The sequence below is a fragment of the Chelonia mydas genome, chromosome 2, assembly GCF_015237465.2.
Source record: "Chelonia mydas isolate rCheMyd1 chromosome 2, rCheMyd1.pri.v2, whole genome shotgun sequence".
Taxonomy (NCBI): Eukaryota; Metazoa; Chordata; order Testudines; family Cheloniidae; genus Chelonia; species Chelonia mydas.
In genome coordinates, this window is record NC_057850.1 from 38841611 (window position 1) to 38865825 (window position 24215).

General features: G+C 40.6%; 1 protein-coding gene across 18 annotated transcripts in view; it reads right to left on the minus strand.

Moving 5' to 3' along the window:
* VPS13B (vacuolar protein sorting 13 homolog B) overlaps nt 1-24215 on the minus strand; it is a 914031-nt gene that overhangs the window by 476139 nt on the left and 413677 nt on the right. For 17 of the 18 annotated variants that reach the window (XM_037892217.2, XM_037892214.2, XM_027818377.3 and 14 more), the window contains exon 20: nt 7123-7232. In XM_037892217.2, coding sequence (XP_037748145.1) covers nt 7123-7232 — 110 coding nt within the window. Of the gene's footprint in view, nt 1-7122; nt 7233-16383; nt 16407-24215 lie in introns of those variants that run through there. The other variant, XM_043539298.1, reaches the window with a different exon arrangement.

Here is a 24215-nt window from a genome sequence, read left to right on the forward strand (position 1 = left end):
GGGGAAAGGAGTCCAGGAGAGCTGGCTGTATTTCAAGGAATACCTGTTGAGGTTACAGGGACAAACCATCCCGATGAGTCTAAAGAATAGTAAATATGGCAGGCGACCAGCTTGGCTTAACGGTGAAATCCTAGCGGATCTTAAACATAAAAAAGAAGCTTACAAGAAGTGGAAGGTTGGACATATGAGCAGGGATGAGTATAAAAATATTGCTCGGGCATGTAGGAATGAAATCAGGAGGGCCAAATCGCACCTGGAGCTGCAGCTAGCAAGAGATGTCAAGAGTAACAAGAAGGGTTTCTTCATGTATGTTGGCAACAAGAAGAAAGCCAAGGAAAGTGTGGGCCCCTTACTGAATGAGGGAGGCAACATAGTGACAGAGGATGTGGAAAAAGCTAATGTGCTCAATGCTTTTTTTGCCTCTGTCTTCACTAACAAGGTCAGCTCCCAGACTGCTGCGCTGGGCATCACAGCATGGGGAGTAGATGGCCAGCCCTCAGTGGAGAAAGAGGTGGTTAGGGACTATTTAGAAAAGCTGGACGTGCACAAGTCCATGGGGCCGGACGAGTTGCATCCGAGAGTGCTAAAGGAATTGGCGGCTGTGATTGCAGAGCCATTGGCCATTATCTTTGAAAACTCGTGGCGAACGGGGGAAGTCCCAGATGACTGGAAAAAGGCTAATGTAGTGCCCATCTTTAAAAAAGGGAAGAAGGAGGATCCTGGGAACTACAGGCCAGTCAGCCTCACCTCAGTCCCCGGAAAAATCATGGAGCAGGTCCTCAAAGAATCAATCCTGAAGCACTTACATGAGAGGAAAGTGATCAGGAACAGTCAGCATGGATTCACCAAGGGAAGGTCATGCCTGACTAATCTAATCGCCTTCTATGATGAGATTACTGGTTCTGTGGATGAAGGGAAAGCAGTGGATGTATTGTTTCTTGACTTTAGCAAAGCTTTTGACACTGTCTCCCACAGTGTTCTTGTCAGCAAGTTAAAGAAGTATGGGCTGGATGAATGCACTATAAGGTGGGTAGAAAGTTGGCTAGATTGTCGGGCTCAACGGGTAGTGATCAATGGCTCCATGTCTAGTTGGCAGCCGGAGTCAAGTGGAGCGCCTCAGGGGTCGGTCCTGGGGCCGGTTTTGTTCAATATCTTCATAAATGATCTGGAGGATGGTGTGGATTGCACCCTCAGCAAATTTGCGGATGATACTAAACTAGGAGGAGTGGTAGATACGCTGGAGGGCAGGGATAGGATACAGAGGGACCTAGACAAATTGGAGGATCGGGCCAAAAGAAATCTGATGAGGTTCAATAAGGATAAGTGCAGGGTCCTGCACTTAGGACGGAAGAACCCAATGCACAGTTACAGACTAGGGACCGAATGGCTAGGCAGCAGTTCTGCGGAAAAGGACCTAGGGGTGACAGTGGACGAGAAGCTGGATATGAGTCAGCAGTGTGCCCTTGTTGCCAAGAAGGCCAATGGCATTTTGGGATGTATAAGTAGGGGCATAGCGAGCAGATCAAGGGACGTGATCGTTCCCCTCTATTCGACATTGGTGAGGCCTCATCTGGAGTACTGTGTCCAGTTTTGGGCCCCACACTACAAGAAGGATGTGGAGAAATTGGAGAGAGTCCAGCGAAGGGCAACAAAAATGATTAGGGGACTGGAACACATGACTTATGAGGAGAGGCTGAGGGAACTGGGATTGTTTAGTCTGCAGAAGAGAAGAATGAGGGGGGATTTGATAGCTGCTTTCAACTACCTGAGAGATGGTTCCAGAGAGGATGGATCTAGACTATTCTCAGTGGTAGAAGAGGACAGGACAAGGAGTAATGGTCTCAAGTTGCAGTGGGGGAGGTTTAGGTTGGATATTAGGAAAAACTTTTTCACCAAGAGGGTGGTGAAACACTGGAATGTGTTACCTAGGGAGGTGGTAGAATCTCCTTCCTTAGAAGTTTTTAAGGTCAGGCTTGACAAAGCCCTGGCTGGGATGATTTAATTGGGGATTGGTCCTGCTTTGAGCAGGGGGTTGGACTAGATGACCTCCTGAGGTCCCTTCCAACCCGGATATTCTATGATTCTATGAGTATGCTGCCAGCACCAAGTGATTTAGACAAAGAATCAGGGAAAGGACCAATTGGAGTGCCCGTTTCCCCAAAATATCCCCCAAGCCCTTACACCCCCTTTCCTGGAGAGGCTTGAGAATAATATCCTAACCAATTGGTTACAAAGTGAACACAGACCCAAATCCCTGGATCTTTGGATACTGAAAAAAAATCAATCAGTTCTTAAAAGAAGAATTTTATTTAAAAAAAAAAAAAAAGAAAAGGTTAAAATCCCCTCTGTAAAATCAGGTTGGAAGATAACTTTACAGGGTAACAAAAGATGCACAAAACACAGAGGAACCCCCTCTAGCCTTAGTTTCAAAGTTACAACAAAACAGGGATAAACCTCCCTCCAGCAAAGGGGAAATTCACAAGTTGAGAAAACAAAGATAAACTAATACGCCTTGCCTGGCTGTACTTACCATTTATGTAATATGAGAGATTGGTTCAGAATGGTTTGGAGGACGTGGATTGATGTCCGGTCCCTCTTAGTCCCAAGAGCGAAAGAACACAGAAACCAAGGACCCAAAACAAAGCCTCTCGCCCTCCCCCAGATTTGAAATGATCTTTTGTCCCCATTGGTTCCTTTGGTCAAGTGCCAACCAGGTTATTTGAGCTTCTTAACCCCTTACAGGTAAGAAGGAATTTTAGGCTATCCTTATGGTTATGACACTGCCAAACCAGATGACTTTCATAATCTTATTCTGTAATTGGCTAGAAGGGTTGTTTTTGAGAGATTACTCTTTTACTTTATTTCAACTTTTAATGTATCTATATAAACTGGAGATGGATTTTATACAAAACTTAAAATAAAAAAGATAGATACATTGATTGTGGCACCCAATATTACCATACAAAATATCATAACTCAAAGAACACAAAAACTTGAGGACATACTATATCAACATGTTAACAAAAGCGCCCAGCAATCCAGCACCCTGCTGGAGAAGGCTCCAAAAAAAAGATGGGCATTGCAACATATCCTAGAAGCCTGCAGATTCAAGCTTTAACAGATTAAAGGGGAATCAGATGCTATAGTTAATAATCCTTCATAGAGAATATCTTGTCAGATGGACAGAAACACATTGGTTCCCTATATCTCTTCTATGTATATAACATACAAATATACATTTAGAACACATGTAATTACAGATCACGTATCGGAGCTGTGACAGTCAGAGATGTGTGTCAAATTATGAATGCCATGAATGCCCCGCCATTTATAATACTAAAAAACGGTACTAATCTTCCGTAACTTTGTGTCGCACATATCCATTCCACTCCTCGTGTGCACATGCTCTGCACACAGTTGTTAGAAAATTTTCCCTCAGAAAAACCCATCAGGGCAGCCTGAGTCCCCTCTCCTGTCATGTGCCACTCTATTCCAATATAAAGGGCCCAGCCTCCCACAGCACCCTCAGTTCCTTCTTGTCAGTCAACTTCAATGCAGAGGGACAGGAGGATGGATCATGGTATGGAAGTGTGCAACACATCTTAAAGAACAATTACAGAAGTTTAGTAACCATTTTTTATTCTTCAAGTGAATGCACATGAGCATTCCACTCTGGGTGACCCATAAGCCATAAAGAAGGAGAAGGGATTGGAATGTATGTAACACAGAAGGACAACTCATCCAAATTTAGCATTGTCTCTTGAGTGCTGAGTGTTGGCATAATGGGATGCAAAGATGTGAACTGAAGACCAGGTTGTTGCTCTACAAGTGTCCTGGATGGGGACTTGTGCAAGAAATGCCACCAAGGCTGCTTGAGATCTTGTGAAATGAGCAGCTACTTTGCTTGTTGGGGAAATGCCAGCCAAATCACAACATTCATGAATACAGGATGCTATCCACAATTAAACTGTCTGTGAAGAGACTGGGAGACCCTGCATCCGGTCTGTGATGGCCACAAATAGTTGGGTTGAAAACTGGAACTGTTTAGTACTATCTATGTAGAACATCAAAGGCCTTCTAACACCAAGGGTGTGCAGGGGTTGCTCCTCTTATTGGTGTGTGGTTTGGGGTAAAACATAAGTAAGTAAATTGACATGTTAATAGGAAAGTTAGATACCACTTTAGAGATAAATCTTGGATGAGCAAATATATTTTTGTTCTTAAAGAAAATTTTATAAGGAGGTTTAGACATCAGAGCATGTAGCTCAGCCATACTCCTGGCAAAGTGATGGCTACTAAAAAACCCCATGTTCAATGATAGGTGTGGCAAGGAGCACCTGGCTAATGGCTCAAACTAAGTTCAAGCCTCATGGAGGAATAAGTTCCCTTCTCCGAGGATACAACCTTTCCAGGCCTTTCAATAATCTGATTGTCATATCATCAGCAATTTTAGAATGACTGTCCAAGTAAGGATGGAAAGTTGATACTGCTGCTAGGTGGACCTTGACAGAACTAATCACCAACCATGAATGTTTTAGGTGTAATAAATAGTCCAGGATACACTGGATTGAGGACTGCATTGGTGAAACCCAAAATCGACAAGACCAGATGGGAAAATGCTTCCACTTCAAAATGTAAATAGTCTTGGTGAAGGGCTTTCTACTATTTAGTAGAACATTGCAAACTTGCTCCAAGCAAGACTCCTATTTTTGATTTAGCCATAGAGCCTCCAGGCTATTAAATGAAGTACCTGCAGGTTCCGGTGGAGCACCTGACAAAGATCCTGCAATATTATGTCTGGATCCAAAGGAAGTGAAATTGGAGCCTTTACCAACAGATCCAGGAGAGTGGAGAAGCAGTGCTGCCAGGACCACCCTGGGACTATTAGTATAACCTGGGCATGGTCTCATTTGATCTTTTGCAATACTCTGTGTAGAAGTGGAATTAAGGAAAAGCGTAGCACAGCTTCTTCAGCCAAGACAGTAGGCAAGTGTCCATGATGGAACTGGGACTGCAACCTTGTAGGGAACAAAACTGATGGCATTTCCTGTTGGCCCTGGTTGTGAACACTGCTGGAAAATGCAGCTGGCTACATCCAGGGAGAGAGAGACCACTTGTGGTGACTCAAACGATCTGCTTAGGTGGTCTGCAAGCTCATTCTGCAATCCTGGAATGTAAGAGGCTTTGAGATTGATTGAATTAGCAGTGCAAAAGTTCTATAGCCTCTTGACAAAGTGGAAAACAGAGGATTCCTCCCTGCCTGTTGGAGAAAAACATTACTGCTGTGCTGTCTGTGAGGACAAACAGTCTTTTTCCCTTGACCTGAGATAGGAAAGCCTGAGAGGCTAGGCAGACAGCCCTTACCTCCCTGACATTGATATGTAGAGACATGAGGAGACCATAAGGACCAAAAACCCTGAGTTTGTAAGGGGACCCAGATAAGCCCCACTCCCAGACAGCCACATCCATCACCAATGTTAGCAAAGGTTGATAGCAGGCCAAGGGAATGCCTGCACATACATTGACCAAGTCTGTCCACCAATCTAGAGATGTCAGTATGCTAGAGAGCACATTCAGCAGAGAGTTCAGATGGTGACAACTTGGTGAATAAATGGAGGCCAGCCAACTCTGAAGAACCCTGAGATATAATCTGGTATGTGCACAAGACTGCATGTCCCAGGAGCCTCGTACAGTTTAAGGCTACACTACTAAGTACTGGTCAACTAGAAACTATTTACATTAAATTTACAACAAGCACAACAAGAGCACTTGCTATGGCAAGCCAAGCAAGTCCAACGGCCATCATGGATGGTAAGAAGGAACTGAGCGGAATCTGGGGCAGCTGGACCTTTTATATCAGCATGCAGTGGTGGGTAACAGCAGAGAGTGCTCACGCTGCCCTGATGGATACCACTGAGGGAAAAATTTCTGATGACTATGCGTGGGGCGGGCACACACACAGCAAGAATGGAATGCACATGTACAAGCACTCGAAGAACAACCTTCAGTGTAGATTTTGTAGCAGAGGTTTGACACCTAGTAGACAAACTGTCTGAGCAGCTGTGAAATAACAGTCAAGGGGCATCAACAGTGAATGACTGTTCCCTACCAACATAATGGGTTTTCTATGAGCAGGTCCATTGACTTTCAATGCTTTTCTACAGAGAAGCCAACTGGTGGGGAGTCCTGGAGCCTGGACCTGCTCCCGCCCCCAGCTCACTGAGGAGACAGTCAGCTTTAAAAGAACTACTTCTCTAAGTCAGAGAGACCAAGATGGCCAGGCTGAGAAGGCCAGAAGGGCTGTTTGGCCTAAGGTCTCAGACCACCTCACTGGGTGGAGAGGTCAGACTGAGGGAATGTGTGTTTAGAAGGTTGTTATTTTCCATAAGTCTGTAATTCTCCTGTGCTTCTTAAGAGTAAAGTGTGTGTGATAAGATAGTCCTGTAACAAGACTGTGCTGCCTTGCTTTACTACCACATTGTCCCTGAAGGGTTTAACTAAGATACCCGAGTTCCCACAGCCAGGTGGACTCTGTGGGGAGTGTGTCTAAGCAACTGGGGGCTTGGGAGGGCTGTGGCACTGGTTCTGGGATCTTGGTGGCTGGATTGCAGCACCCAACCACCTAAGAAGGGTATCTGATGGGGGCCTGTACCTGGGAGCGCACATGAGACACGCAAGGTTTGCCTACACAGCAGCTAGGAGAACTAGCACTCTGAAAACAGCAGTGTGGCCAAGCGGCAGGGGCTGCAGCGTTGGGCTAGGGACCTGAGTACCTACCACCAAGAGGGTTGGACAGCTGTAACCAGTGCCACACTGCTATTTTTAGTGCACTAGTTCGAGCAGAGCTAGCTCATGTACGTCTGCTCACACTGGGAATTACACCTCCCAACTGCTGTGTATACATGCCCCCAGATTAGTGATCAGTCAGTGAAGCATATGGGATTCAGAGCTTGAATCCAATCAAAACAGAATGTGGGACAGGGACAGGTTATGACGGTATCCTTCATAATAAACGTAGTCTGGAGTAACATAACATAAAATTTTCACATTAAATGAGAGAATGTGGTATAGGGAAAGGTTATTTTTATATACACAAAGAACTGATTTCTCAAGAATTCCTACCTGTTGGATGTGTCTACTACCTCGTTTCTGAGGTTGGTACATAAGCCAAGTATACAAGACTGGATCAATATTGACGGCTAATCCCTGCACACTGGCCAAAAGTACAGCACCTAGATAGCATAAAGAGAAAATGAAAATAAAAAGATAAACTATATAAACACATACACAAATATATATTTTCTTTAGTAGATACAAATCCTTTTTGAAAAAGAAAAAGTTACCATTGTGCAGTGATTACACTTTAAAAGTTCACTCCAGTTTTAGAAATGTTACGAGTTGTAGAGGTAATCTCCATTTTAAGACTAGGTACCACATAAACTGATAGAGTATTTTAAAATGGAATTAACTTTTTAATTGTGAACACTGTATGTACTGTAAATTTGTCACATGCCTCTTTTGATTAGGATGGAATTTTTTTATTTTGTTGATAGTATATCATAATACAATATTCCTTTATTTTATTTTAAATAAGTGATTTAGTAAAATGGCAATTTTGAAAGCGATAAACATTTCTAAGCACAAAAAATGACCCTATATCTTTATAAAGAGAAGTGGAAAAAGACAGTCGGAAAAGGTGGAAGAAGAATGGAGAATCAAGGAATCTTACAGAGGAAAGAAAATAGTTCTGCACATTAACCTCCTCACATAAAAGCCCCCTGGACATCACATAAGATTGCTGTTAACAATTTCTGATTGTCAGTGATTCCATAAACTATTCACAGCCTTCAGGTGAAGTCTTTCACAGCTGTCTTTGGCTTTCATGATTCTTAAAATCTGCCAATCAACTCCTCTAAGCACCTACATTTCATGAGGCTTGCCCTAAATTGGAGGGGAGGGGAGTGGACCTGAACAAATAATCCTGTTCACCTCTGACTTCCCAGGTCTTACTAGGATCTGTATTTCTGCTAATTGTCCTTATTGAGAAGGACAGGCCTTACTCCATCACCCATGCACTAGACTGGATGAAAATTTAAAATGAACCCAAACAGTGAACCTCAAAAGTTGAAGAGACTCCAGACACACAGTTACAGCTCACTTCATTTACAGTGGAGACTGCAAAGATCTCATGGAAAATGAAGTGTGCCACAAAGGCCAATGCAACTGACCACCATTCTTATTGCCAGCAGGAACACACAACATGTGGGGGCCTCTCAATTGTAGTCACATCCCTTTTGGTTCCAGCAAGTGATCAGTCTGACAATTCATAACCACTCCTTTGTTCCCAGCAACTGCTGAGGCTTCTGTGTTTCTCTCACAGTCAGAACGGTAAAACAGTTGGAGAAAGAACAAACCCAAATGTCCAGCAGAGACTTATCGGGAAGATTAGTGGATTGTGGAAATCACAAGACAGCAGAACTGTGTATATCATATAAACCCCTATTCATCACATCACAAAAGTGAGAAACTTGGCAGCTTTGTAAATGGTGTGGGGAAAAGGAAGCAGAAAACAAAATGGAGAAAATGCACAAAATTTCTTGGTTTTGCTTTTGTACTTTTGTGTGTGTGTGTGCTGCAAACACAGCTGTTTTCACAAAAAAATCGTGAATGTAACCCAAAGCTCACAACTTCTCTCCCTAGACTCTTTTCTCAGCCAACAGAAACACTATGCAAGAATTGAGCCTTGTAGCCACAGGCCCAAAGAAAATAATGTAACCCATTCTTCCCCCCAAAAAGAAAACACTTGTAATCGGACGGTGGGGTCAACTTTCTCGATAGTGAGCCAGAGGGGGATGCCTTAGAGCATTCTTCCAGCTGGTGCTCTGCCCAAAGCAGATTTCAATTATCTCTCTGTCCTGGGCAAAACATTATTTGGATGGATATTGTCAGATACCCTACTGACCCACTAGAGATTACAAGGCAAAACCCTAGAGAGGGAGACATTATACACACTAGAAAAGGCTCTCCTACAAGATTGACCAGAAGATTAAAAAAAAAAGATAAGAAAAAAGTTAGAATGGAGAAAAGAGAAAACTGAACAACCATGAAAAGGAAACAATCAAACCACGCGTCAGTTTTGAAAAGTTTGTATTGAAAATGTTATGTACTAAACATTAATATTCATTTGCATTCCCATCTTTTATAACCAATGTTTTAGAAGATTATGCAGATAGGAAGTGCTGTGAAATATTTTTGCTTGGGTTCTCTTCAATTTACGAAATCCCTAGAATCAGTTACCCCTGTGACCAAAAAGTTTGGGAGGTCTCCCTTGGAAAACACTTTTTCATCACACACAAGGAAATGAACTACTGGCACCTAAACATAAAATAGCATGAAGTTTAAACACTATAGGTATGCACAGAAGCAAAGCTAATAATTATAAATACAAATAATTCCTTAAAACTTTATTAGTTAAAACATGATTAGCACAAAATTCCTCGCCATTCAAAATTTATGTTTAACATTTTAATAGGTTCTTGATAAAGTTTCATTTATTTTCCTCAGTATAAGCAATGTGGTACCAATTTATTTTAATTCCCACAAATGTAATCATTTAGCAACTATGATTATCAGTATGGTGTCTTAAGTGATGATTAGTAAGGCTTAAGATGGGATTTTCAACCTATGGGAGGTAGGTGTCTGAATCCCACTGAAATCCAACTTCACACACACATTGTCCAATTGTAAGACCAGTGCACCTGTCTCTTGTATCAATTACAGTTAGCATCTGTTTATGTAATGACATTCTTTATCCTTGCAGTATTATGACTGCATTTCTTCTTTACAATCAAATTTTGGACACATTTTCTTTTCTTAAAATACATTTTTAAATACTACAATTGTCAGCAGTCTTAACTGTTACCAATCCTCACAATTTTATCATAGGCCTCACAGTATATGGTGTTTTTCTTAAAACACCAGTTTCTGGGGTTATACGATAATTTCAGTTATATTTTTTATAAGAGTTTCTTGCCCTCACAGTTATGGAGAAAAGCTTGGAAAGAGACTCTTAAAGCTCAAAAACCAGAAGGCAAATAAAAAGATCCCCAAATGTATTATTTTAATAGTTAATTATTTTCAAATCAATTTAATGATTATTTGGGGCCTGACTCATGATTCTTGTATGCTTGGGGTTGGCAGTACTTCAGTCTAGGTAGAGAACTATGAATTAAACGGACATATTGAGTGTACTATCCTCTCTGCCCTGAAGGTGGAACTTTCCAGTCCTGGAGAAGATGCATTAGCAGTATGGGTGGAGGAATTTGAATGGCTGTTGCATGTGTATTGGAATTATTCTGTATCTAAAGAACTTCAAACACAGAAAATGGAGCATTTTCATGGACACTAAAATTAACTTTTTTTTAAAGTTACACTAACGTGTTAATGCAGCAAGTATTCTGCATTCATGACTAGCATGTTATTTATTTGTATGTACTTATATGCATTTATATTAATATAGCCATTTAACTGCAAAGTTGTAAAATTTTAAACCAAATGGATAAATGTAATGCAAAGAGAAATGATGAAGACTAATGTATCTGCTTGGTTTATCTTTATATAAGATTTGAAATTTTGCAATGAAAAATTAAATTCAGTTCATAAAAAGCAGCTGATTATTGGAAGATGAAGCAACAAAACTCAGATATTTTCAGTAGTAATACTGTTCAAGGAGAACAAAGTGATTTCTCCAAAAAAAGTATATATTTCATAAGTAGGTGGAACAGTATTTTAAATTTAATTTATACAATTCATTCATTTATATTGACACACTTTAGACACAGACAGCAAAAATATATTATTCACTGATATAAGATACTTCACAAAATTTTTAAAAAAGCTAAAATATTAAATTTTTAATTCATTTTACATAAAAAGTGATCAAACCTGTTGAATTTTATAAGGCAGGAAATACTATCCAAGTGGGGTTAAGTGAGGAAGACTTGAGGAGCACAATGTGCAAGAGGCAGTCAAAAAATACACAAAGATAAATCATCCGTATAGCAGAGGCTCTGAGCTGGAACACACACAGAGGAACTCCTGTAGCTAAAAGAGGCTTTGTGATCTGATAGTTTTAAATGTCAGTAATAAACCTTAAAAATAAATCTTCAATTTAAGGAGAAGCCAGTGGTAGGACATAAAATAAAAGAGTAACATGTGTACAATGCGAATGACGATAAATAAGCCTTGCAGCAGGATCTTCAGCAGATTGGAGACTGCAAACAGAAAATGCTGGAAGGTCGGTATGGAGTACATTACAATAATTAGCATTTATCAACATTTTAGGCGCCAAAATTGTGAGGGATTCCTGCATCTTTAAAAGATATTGTCTGATGTCAGCTAGCCTTAATGATAGATTCTATATATGTGTCAAATAAAAAATATGAATTGGACAGACTTCCCCAGGGACAGGATTTGGGGAGGAGTCAGCCTTGGGGCAAAAATTAGTGGAAAATTTTTTTTATTACAAACTCCCCCCAAAACAACAACAAAAATAGTGTTAGCAGGTAACATGATTTAGTAGTGCAAAAAATGAACTCAGCTCAAACTGCGAGGAGGTTGGAAATCATTTCAAATTAAAGCATGATTTTGACTGTCAACCTTAACTATGGAGTTGCTATGATGGCTCCATAAGCTCAAAGGTGAGGTGGATGAGGACATTGTAGTTTAGTTTATCAAACCTCTTTAGTTGTTCATCCCTTAAGTCCAATAACAACAATTCAAGTAGCTAGATAAATAATTAAATTATTTTGCCTTTTAGTTTGAGTGCCAGGTAAGTTCGGCTTGCTACTAACCACTAACTAAATTTTACTTCAGCATTTGCTGCTTAGGCCTTGTCTACACTACCATGATAAGTCGACCTAAATTATGCTATTCCAACTATGTGAATAACATAGCTGGAGACGATGTAGCTTAGGTCGACGTACTGCAGTGTCTACACCATGCTGTGCCAACGGGAGACGCTTTCCCATCAATTTACTTTAATCTTCTAGTTCTGTTGGAGTACAGGGAGTCAACCGGAGAGCGCTCTGTGGTCAATTTAGCGGGTCTTCACTAGACCCTGTAAATCGACCCCTACTGCATCGATCGCAGCAGCGTCGATCCCCAGTAAGTGTAGGGGTGGTCTTAGATTCTATGTTGATGGGCAAATAAATGTACATGTAAAATAGACAAATATTTGTTATGAGACCTCTCCCAAGAAATCCAAGCATAAAAGGATTCTAGTTAATCAGCTAGTTTTAAATTTAACTATCAAGCCAAAAATTAAGGGTTGACCCAAATGCCATAGAAATCTCTCATTGACTCCACTGGCATCAGGATCAAGACATAAACAGATTCTTTTGAGGCAGATTTTATACTTAATTCAAGACTCCTTAATGACTATTTTATCTTTTTCAGGAAAAAGCACAAAAGTTTCCTGAATTTCATTAAGAGTGGTTTGAACTTTTTTCACTCCCTCTGTGAATTAAATTCAGGTTTCAATGAAGAACTGGTCTTACGGACATACTCTGTTTCATTTTCAAAGCCCAATTCACATATATTTATCTCATACGTCTTTCTAGTTAACCAGTACAAAATATAAATCTTGATAACAATTGTTATGCAGTATTTGATAATATGAAGGAACAGACCCTTAGGGTCATGATGTACATTTTAGGGAGATATGGGGGTACATCACCCCTCCCGACCCAATTTTCAGCTTGAGTGAAAAACAATTTGTTTCTTCCCCCAACTTTCAGCCCCAACCTGGAGGAAGAAGACAGAGGGAGGGGACCAGGCACAAAGAGGAGAGGAGGGAGTACAATAGAACCTCATAGTTATGAAGACCAGAGTTATGAACTGACCAGTCAACCACACACCTCATTTGGAACTGGAAGTACACAATCAGGCAGTAGCAGAGACAAAAAAATAAAAAGGCAAATACAGTACAGTACCGTGTTAAACAAACAACTAAAAAAATAAAGGGAAAGTAGCATTTTTCTTCTGCATAGTAAAGTTTCAAAGTCAATGTTCAGTTGTAAACTTTTGAAAGAACTATAATGTTTTGTGCAGAGTTACGAACGTTTCAGAGTTATGAACAACCTCCATTCCGGACGTGTTCGTAGCTCTGAGGTTCTACTGTAGTCTGAGGTTACCTAGTACAGTTACACTCAGAACTCTCTCCCCCCATGGATAAGCTAGCTGATGAGCTGGGCAGGGAGGAGGCATCAGAAGTTGCAATCTCCTGTCTCTAGGACCCAACTCTGTCTCCCTGATAGGCAGGCAGCTCTCTCTGTTCCCTTCCAACCCAACCCAACCCTCCCTCCCCCCTCCACTGTCATCACCTCCAGCTCTAAGTACAGAGCAGAGAGTGCCCAAGCTTGGTAGGCAGTGCAACTCAGCAATCAGCCCTTTTGCCCAGAAGCACCAACTCTAGCTCCTCTTCCTCATTCCTTCCCTCCTGCACACCCAAGAGGCAGGATCAGACATGGGAGAGGGAGTCGGTCACATTTCTGGGGGACGGCACTGGTGTCAGAGAGAAGAGTTTGGGGGGAGGGCACAACCTTGGGAAAGGGGGCTATGGCTTACGGGAGGAACCTTTGGGGAGGAAAGTGGTGGGAGGGAAGGAGACAGGCTTCGTGGAGACTTGGGATAACAGATATGTGGGGAGCTGGGGCAGGTGGAAGAGAGGAGGAGTTTGGAGAAGAGAGTATAGGCTAATGAAGGGGTTTGGTGGATGGAGAGTGAAAGAGGGATGATTGATGGAGAAGGAGTGCTTTGGGAGAAAAGATTGGAGATTTCAGGAAGCAAATTGTTTGGGGAGGAGAGGTGTGCGGAGCCTGGGTTGTGGAGGTGTAGGTGTGGACTTCTGTTGCAGGGGTCTTCCTGGAAGGGAAGACTCCTGGTACTCTGAGGGTCTGTGTCCCTCCCATCTTTTTGTCAAAATGAGTCCACTGCTTAAAATGGACAGGAGTATTCCAACTGTAAGTGGAATTATTATTCTAACTAACAGCGAGCACATGACAGCAGTGATATAGCTAATTTTGTGGATGATCTGCGATAAGAAGCAGTCTTGAGACTTTGTGAACAGGACTGATAGAGATGGTGCTCAACATATTTAATCTCTGGAAGAAAAGCAAGAACACTCTACTGTTGGAACACTTCCTGAAATCTCCTTTCAATTAAAAACATGCATATTTAAATTGTTTCCAATGCAAAACTTCAGAAATGACACTTCATCTCAAGATTTTAAATATTTTTCTGGAAAAAAGAACAGTAGCACCTTTATGAAAAAAAACTAGCAACACCTTTTTTAGTTATAATAAATTTGGGATTTTTGTTGAGGGAGGGATGACAAAACAAATGAAAATGTTCTGTAATGACAAGCTTTGTTTATTTTTTAGTAACTAAGTAGCTTAAGAAAACATTACACTAGCATGCTACGTAAACTGCATCATAAATATTCAACAATGACCTCATGACTTTGAGGTTTCTTGGAGTCTATGAATGTTAAACAGGTGCTGATGCAGGTTAACTTATCATCATAAATTTAATATCCAATTATTTCAAAGGGGAAGGGGAATGAAAAAAAGTCTTGTTTTTCATTTATCATCATTAGATTATTTGACCCCTAATATACTGTACTACATACAGACCTACATATTACACACAAATAAAGTGTTATTTTGTACAAGAGTGTGCAGGCAATTAGCTCTTTATGATGGCTTGACTCAGAACAGATCCACTGTAAATCACTAAAAGTGAAAATATCTAACTCTGTTTAATTTTAGCCTGAGAGACAAGTAAGGGAAAAAGTGTGCTTTGCTACTCTGCTTACTGCCAAAATGGCTCACTTAGCCACATTCCAAACAGGCTTTACCAATTAGCTATCCCAGGGCACCACAATCATTTTCAGTTATATCCCAAAGTGAAGAATGAGAGCTGAAGCAGGGGTTAGAGACTGAAGTTACACAGCATAAAAATTAAACATGCACACTTTTTGTCAGTTTTATAACATATATGACAAGCCAGTAAGATTGGCTTATCTGAGGGACAAAGTGTCCTGCATTTTATCTGGAATCACTGAACCAGACTGGGAGAGCAGACATATCAATCTACATCAAAGTTTAAGTGACTATGAACACTTATATTTTGCATTATGGCAGCTACAGTAAGTCAACAACTTTTTATCATCTACCCATTGAGATATCTGTCTGCAAGTCTCACTATTTAAGGCTTATTTGAGTGGCTTTTTAAAAAAGATGTAATTACAGACACTAATAGTTTTAAGACAAATATTTTACATGTTACTTTATCTCAGAAAAAAAAATACAACCAAATGGGATGGGTTTTGGCAGAAAGAATACTTAGTTCCTAAGGAGAGTGGGAAGACCAATATAGGCCCAGTCATGACCCCATCAAAATCATTGACAAAACCCTAACTGACTTCAATTGGAGTAGGATCAGGCCCAATATGACCGTTATAAACTTCATTTTTATGTAATGCTGAAATGTTAGCAAAGTGTCAAATATATTTTGTCTCAACTCTCTCCTATTGTTTGAAAATCCTATAGAATAATAAACAAAAACCATAAACCTTTATTTAACATTACACAGGCTACCTAAAGGCAAAAATATTCACTAGGGAAAGTTATGTTATAGACAGTACACAGAAACTTGAAGAAAAATGAACACACATTTGTAGAGTTCTATGGTTACTTTAGTAAAGTTTTCTTTTTGTTTTAAAACTCACAAGTACAACTGAAAAGGTTAGTTGTATAGGCCGATATTCAAATACCTTTTGTAACAACCACAGTATTTTCCTCAGTACAAATGTTAAAACCAGCTTTTCCCTTCAACCTGGGCATTTTAAAATACAGTTTCTCCACAGATCACTCAGATGCACATGTTCCTGCAAACACACACAAAGAATCCTAAATATTTAATTATGTTTTAATGCTATTCGCCTTCCAAGTAACAGCTTTTGGTTTTAGGAAATATTTCATAGTTTACTGGTCAATACTTGTATGTTATGTATTGTAATTAAGCATCTATTGTACTAGTAGTAAAAACAATATGCAAATAATATAAATGTAATGTTTTGACCTGTTTAACATAAAAATATATAAATTGTGGTGGCATAACTTTCAAGCACATGTTCTAACAAACAATTTTAGGGGTACATGAAAATCAAAGTATGTCTGGCCATCTATATATGCATCTGAACATCTGCAAACCAGCGATGAAATGAAAGAAGACACAACATCAGAATACACAAATTCATTCAACACATTGGCTAAACACAAAAGTTCTGCTGCTTTTTGTTGTAAATCAGGTGCAACTTCACTGAAGTGAAAGGAGTTACACTGCTGTTAAAAAAAAAACGTGTGAGATCAGAATCAGACCCCAAAATGAAGAATATGCAATCAAGCTGTTAAGAATAGTTCTCATCATGCTCTCATCACTCATGTAAAAACTCAGGGCCTAGTTCTGCCTTCTGATGCTCAGATTGGAGCTAAATCATTTAAGACCCATACCTTCATGGGTAGGGAAAAATTTGTATCTTATTTTAGAAACAAATGCAGTTTATTGCATATGTGACAAACTGAGATCTAACAAGTTTTCACCAAAAATTGCTAAAATGTTAATATTTAACATGTATGATATACAATTTTGAAATACAAAATATTTTTTCAGTAACTGCTTCCTAGTTTTTCTATTCCATTTGAACAAAACTATGTACATTGACTTCTGAGGGTACAGGGATGTGGAGTTGGGAAGTTGGCTAAAGAAGAAACACCACTTATTCAGTATGACTAGCAAATGTATGGGCAGCTGCAGCATACATGATATGTGTCAGCTCTCTTTTGGGTTATTTCTGATTTGTCTCTGTGAAAACATGGTAACAGATGGATATTATTACCCTGCTGAACAGAACAGCCCTCTCTCCCCTAAATTGTAGCTCTTAACATAAGGATCATTTCTTTATAAGCTCTTATGAACCTTTCTCATGCTCACATTCATGTTTTAGACACATCTATTTAGCTATAACCATTCTACTATTTATCATTTGATGTTGCTAAAATGAGGGAGCATGATATGCAGCCTCATATTTAGCAGATTTTCAACAATTTATAACTTGACCAAATCTGAATGGATTTTCAGGGTGTCAGCAAAAAGCACATCTCTGACCCAAGATGATCACCATGCCAAATGTCAATGTCTTGCTGAAAACCACTGAAATTTCAGAGCTCTTAAAAATAACTTTTTTTTATATAATGGAAAGTGATAGTCAACTTAAATACAAGTGTCACTGTCACTTCCCCTATAATAGCTAACTCAGTGTACCATGGCCTGACTGTACATGTACAGTACTATACCACCAATTGTGAGCAAACATGTCACAGTAGTACTACAAAGAAGAATAAGACTTTTGTATTTCAATAATAAAGCATGTTACTTTGGTAAATGACCTCTTTTTATCCTTCAGGACACTGCCTCTGCAGGTACCCATTGAGAGAGACTAAATACAGTGACAACTCTCTGAAAGAAGACTCCAGAGTACAGCTAATTCAAAAATGAATGAAACACAGCTCTCCTTCAATGGAGAATCCAGTCTAATCTGGACTAAGTAGCAAGAGAATATATTACATAAAGCTATTAACCAAGACCTGGGTAGGAGCTTTGAGGATCTACACAACTGATATATGACAAGTAGATGCTGCATAAACTGGTAACCCCTCCTTTCCACAGTAGAAAGAGTTTAAGTACTTCTGGTGTAGAAATTTCAGTGGGCACACAGAATTAAGTATTCAGACATGCTACCCATTTAAATCCCCTCTGGACTTAAATGGACAGGCCTTTATCTTTCCACCAAAAGCTATAAACCATCTTGAGAATTTCTTAACAGGCTTTGTCCCATCAAAGAAATAAATGATAGACCTCTTTACTGCCACTGTTGGTCCTATGGGCACCTTCTGGATAAACAAAGAACCTCAGAACTTTGGATCCATTACCAAAATATCTCATAAATAGATCTGAATAGCTTCTATCTGAGCAAGCCCATTCATCCTTGGACTCATAGGATTAAACAAGTGATCTACGAGTCTTAGATTGTTGGAACAGGCCCTCATGATGAAGTCTGTTAACTGCTCATGTGTCCAGGATGGCCATGGACCTAGCCAGCTGGGCAGGACAAGGATGGGGAGGCAAACATTGGCTGAGTTCAGAAGTAACTTGGGCTCATTAGAGTCCAAAACTCAATCCGGAGAAGTTAAAAGGAAGATACTAGTGCTGCTGTGATTGGATCAACAGCCAAGCTGCCAGACAGTGCCTGAGTTTTGAGATTGTTTAAAAAGATTGAGATTGTTTAAGGTGCCACAAGTACTCCTTTTCTTTTTGCGAATACAGACTAACATGGCTACTACTCTGAAACCTTTAAAAAGACTGTAGTTTAATCTGATTTCCCTTGTGTAACAAAAAGGAGACCTTCCAGTTTGTTTATTTCCAGGGCAAGAAGAAAAATACAAAACCTGTTTAAAAAGAGAGATTGTTTTAGTTAATTTCTCTTGTAGGGCAAGGAGAATTTCCAGTTGTTCAATTCTTTCTGGGTCAAAGCATGGAATGTACATACTTTTAAAAAAATTAAAAATTGTGTCAATGGGGTCAGGAGTCGTGTTTTCATTTTTTGTTCATTTAACTAGGCTCAAGGCCTTTTGAACCCTCTTAAAGAATAGGATCAAAAAACTGTGGCCCTCTTCTAGTCCATGACGGTTTCTAGTCTCATCTGTAAAGGGAGAGGTTCCAGGGATTGGGGCTGTGCCAAATTACTGAAATCTGGTGTCTTCTCAAGTGAAGAGAGACCATATAGTGTTTATTGGGGGACTCTTAGAGGGAAAGAAGTTTAGGAAGGCAGCATATATTACTGCCTTATTAAAGAGGCCAAGACTCGAAACGGAAGGAGTTCCCATTTTTCTCATTACTCAGGAACTGCAAAATGGCAAGCCCATCACAGCCCTAACAATCTCTGACTAATAAGGATCTGAGCTTTATAAGTTTTTAAAGGAGCCCCCTTGCACCCACACCTCCTGCCTCCGGACACCCACCCCTGCACCCAGATCACCCCCCAGTTACTTTATAAGTTCTGGATGATATTCTACTCTAAAACAAAGCAAATGAAGAAATTCTGATTCCATGAATGGAAGTTCTGATAGCTGTAATGGGGATAGGATTCAGCTTGCCCATAATGAGCTCTCATTGAGTTTTCTTGTACTCCTGCAGGCAAAATATGCTTGACCTTCCCAAATGGTCAAAGACTGCACACTACTCCTGAGGGCATTCTGCACCAAAATATTAAAAATTCTGCACCAAAAAATTAAAAGTTCTGTGCACAATATTTTAAAATTCTGCGAGTTTCATTTGTCAATAAATAAATGCAGAGGCTCCAGCATAGCAGTGGGGAGCACAGGCCACTGGAAACTCCCCAACCCCCTCCCCTGGGACACGGACTCAGTGGTAAGGCTGAAACTGACCTTGACACAGCACAAGGTCTGAGCCTGCCTCAGAAACACCCTGGGGCCCTGCACCAGGTGTGGGGCAGGCAGGCTCAACCAGGTAGGATCCAAGTGTGGCGGGACGGGATCCAGGTGTGGGACAATCTGGGTGCAGACAACCCCGTGGGAGGTGTGGGGGATCTGGATGCAGAGAGGCTTGTTGGGGGGGGGGTTCCAGGTGCAGGGGCAATGGGACTCTGCAGGGGCTTCCAAGTGAAAGTGTTTGGGGCTCAGCAGAGGGGTCTGGATGTGGAAGTCTCAGCAGGGGGTCTGGGTGCCAGGGAAATGGGGCTTGGTGGGTTGGGGATCTGGGTGCAGCTAGTTGGGGGTCAGTGGTGTGGGGGTCTGGATGTTGGGGTTCAGGGTGGTGCAGGACCGTGGGGCTCATCAGGGAGGGGGTTTGAGTGCAGGGAGATCACTGAAGGGTGATCTGGGTGCAGGGGTGGGTGTCCGGAGGCAGGGGGTGTGGGTGCAAGGGGGCTCCAGATGCAGAGGCTGAGGTTCATTGGGGAGGGTTCGGGTATGGAGGAATAGGGGGTCCTGGGTATATGGGGTGAGGCTTGGTGGGCGCGTCTGAGTATGGGAGATCCAGATGCATGGGAGTTGGGCGGATGGGGGAGCAGCTCCCCATACAATGACCCCTCCCTCCGCAGCTGAAGAGTGATGGGGGCAGGAAGCAGGGGAGGATGTTGAGCTTCCCGCAGCTGGGGGAGGTTTCTCGGGGTTAGTCTGACAGAGCCCAGCCACTCCAAGTCCAATCCCCTCCTGCCTCCAACCCAGCTGGGACTAGCAGCTGATCCCGGCTCAGGGTAAGGGGTATCCCTGAGTCCTGAGGTGATTTACCTCTCCACCAGCTGCTCCAGGTGCCTGAAACCATGTACCTTTGCAGTAGGGAGTGGTGCATGACTGCACTTGCAGCTTCCCTTTGTTTCCCTGTCAGAAACTCATTTTTCTGCATGGAAGCAAAGAAATCTGCGGGGGACATGAATTCTGCGCAAATGCAGTGGCGCAGAATTCTCCCAGGAGTAGTGCACTCACCAACACACATACAAAAGGTAATCAAAATGATTTTCAATACTAATGTCAGTAAAACCATGCATTCTTGCTCAGAAACATAGAGCCACTTCATTAGATTTTAAAGATTATAAGGAAATAGAAAAATCTAGTACCCAATCAGGGATTCAGTATGGTGCTGAGAATCCCAATTGAATGAAGGCACAGAAATAAGGAATGGATACTGTTTTGATAACACAAGCCTTGAGCAAAGAGATGTTGGGCATGAGCAGTGAGATAAATGCTGATATAATGAAACATGAACTTGAGAAGAACAAGGAGTTAAAATTAGAAGAAAATAATGGATGTAGTTTGTAGTATCCTGGGCTGGGTATCCTGTAGTATCCTGGGTTTGTATATATACCGTTAACAAAAATACAAACCCAGCCCAGGATACGTATATTACTCTGTAAGATAAATATAACAGTTCCCAGCTGGGACAAGACAATAAATAAGAGTATAAAACTAGAAAGTTAGAGGAAGAAGAATGGGATACATATTTAATTTCAATATAGGAAAGGAAATGTATTATTTTTATTTATGTTAACCATAACCTATTATATGGTAAGACTATGTGGCAATACAACCCCTTGACTTCTAGATTGTTACATCATGAATATATCTAGATTAGTACATCATGGCGGTAACTGTAATATCTGAGCACCTCAACATAGTACGTCTCTCTATAAGAACTATGTAGGCCTACTTTTCTTATGACATTCTGCTAATTATTTGTCAAAAGAAATCCATAATTTACAAGACAATTAGCTGTACTTAATTATCTAAATGACAGGTTCTTATCCTAGGTGTTGCAACCCATCTTCTTTTATTTATGGCTACATGGGAGGAAACTTATAAGAAAACTTATTTCTCTTGTTAGCATAGGATCACAATATGGAAAAGGTTGGGAACCAATGACCTAGACAAAATGAATGCTGGGTCATTTTGAGTAAATTGCAATATATTCATGGCTTCATTAATGACATCAGTTTTCCTAATATAGTGGTATTACTAGTAGAAACAAGAGTTGACACGAACCAGTCTGTACTATGGTGGGGGTTTTTACATTAATTTATTGAGATAATTTTGTACAACCATATATTATTTTTTCATCTGTCTTAAAATGGGAGCAGCCAACACTTTGATAAATGCCTGGAAGTTGCCTAGTACAGTGTAGCTTCTGTATCTGTAAATACCTCATATCATCTGCTGCAGTGTTATTTTGGAATTTCTTACTGTAGTATTCCTCAGTGAATTGCAACAGATCTCTTCCCCCTATGGTAACAGTACATCAAGGGAACTATTTTCCTTCTTTCTCTAGCAGTAGAATGTTTGTAGCATAGTGACTATGGATACCAATGCGTTCTGCACTTAAAAATGCAAACGTAAAATCACTTTACCAGTAGATGCTTCATGAACCTTCTCTTAAAAATAATTTGAACAATATGCAGCTGTAACTCTTATATTTCCTTTTATTCTTAAACATTATAGTTCCCTAGAGGCAACAGGAAACACACTGAAGATTTCACACACTTTCTTAGGTGCTCAATAAAAAATATATATTACCAGAGCAGTTGAGGCACAAGAAAATAATTTTAAGGGGCAAACAGTTCTTACAGACCAGACTGGATTTCAGACTGTCCTTTTCTATAGGGGACAGAAAAACATAAATAGAAGAAAAGGAAAGGTAACCTGAAGTATACAATTTATTCTAAATAGAAATCCTCACTTAATTCATCTAACCCATCATGCAATACTGCAAAAATTCAAAATGGCAATAAATACCAAATAAATGTATTTGCCAATCAATCAACCATTTTCTGAGCTAAGATTATTATTCTAACAGGGTGGCAGAAAAAAAACCCCATCTGTAGTTCATTACAGTATCACATTTGTGACACTACAGTGTAGTTAAGATTGTGCAGGCAGTTCCACCATAAACTTTTTTTTACAAGCACACTCCAACTGAAACTTGGCATATGAGGTCTCAGCTTGAGAGCAAATGTTTTCTGATAAACTCTGGGAAAAAAATCTGACAGTTTTTGAGTTACATGGTACCAAAGAAATAGAAGTTTAATACTTTCAGATACTATACACTTAAAGGGGCCAAATTATCTAAGGGGACACAAGTTTCTTTTCAATGTGAAACTTTGCAGAGTTACTTGCATGTGAAGTGTACTAATACTTGTACATGTGAATGATAGAATGAAATGGTATGACGGGGTATTCACCCCCACACCTGCCTGGAAAGGGTTAATGAGGCTGAGAGGGGGCCAATTAATCAGATAGGACACAGCTCAGGGGAATTAGGGGGCCTAAGTAATCCCCTGAATGATGATGGAGCCAGGCTGAGAAGTAACAGCCTGGGCTAGGATAAAGCCAGGAAGCTGGCAAAAGAAAGGGGCTTCAGGAATGTAGTCTGCAGTCACTACCTAGGGAGAGGGAGGTGTGTTTGGACCTATGGAATTGTAATCTTCAATTATTCCCTGGGAGGAGGGGGTTTGGGCTGACAAACCCACATACAGTGAAGCCAGAAGATGTAGGAAAGGCTCAGGGAAAAGGCAGCAAAGTTTAGGATGTTGCAGCGCCTGGCTGCTGATTAGAGGATCCCTGGGCTGGAACCAAGAGAAGAGGGTAGGGCCACGTTCCCCGACCAGCCATTGGGGAAATGGCAATAGAAAGACTTTGATACCCTGGAAGAGGAGGACTATAGTGACTTGGCCACAGGGCCAAGCCACAAAGACAGAGCACCCTGAGTTTGAGAGAGAGAGAGAGAGAGAGAGAGGTGGTAGGGCATTCAGAGAGCAGCAAGGGGGCATCGAACTCTGAAACAGATGATCCCCAGAGTGGCCAGTCGGAGATGCCCCTAGTGGTGAGAGAATCCTGTGACATGGATACAAAGCCCATTTGCGCTGAACGTGCACTCAGTTTATGCATACAAATAGGTTTGCAAGTTATAAATTAAAATAAATAAAATTTAATAACAAAATTCCATTAACTGAGAATTAGCTTCATTTTAATGAGATGCCAAAGCACATTTTCTAAATGTATTTTATTCTTATCACCATAACTCAATCACAGATATTTTGCGATACCATTTTGACAATTCTTGATTTTGTATGGAGGATATAAGTTAAACAGTCCTCAACCAAGCAACTGCACACATAACAGAGGAAGGGGGGTAGAAACTTGTGAATGCTTATCTCATTCTTCGAGCTCTTTATACAACTTTTGAAATGCTTGCACTAAGGGACAAGATATTCACAGAAACTGACAGTCACAGCTTATTTGGGGATGGCTCCACCTACTTCTACTGGAGATGGAAAACTATGAACAAGTATTGAAAAGTAATGGGAATGTGTTGACTTTTTAGGGGATGAATGGGTGAAACTACATTATTACAAGGAAGGAACTCCTGGATTCACAGAGTAAATACTGCATACCTGCAAACTGTATCACATTCACATAGCATAAGTAGTGAGGATAATTTAGCCTGCAATTATATATTATGATATTGTCTTCTGAACTGCTTAAGGTTCCATTGCAGGAAAGGATTACATTGGACATACAGTT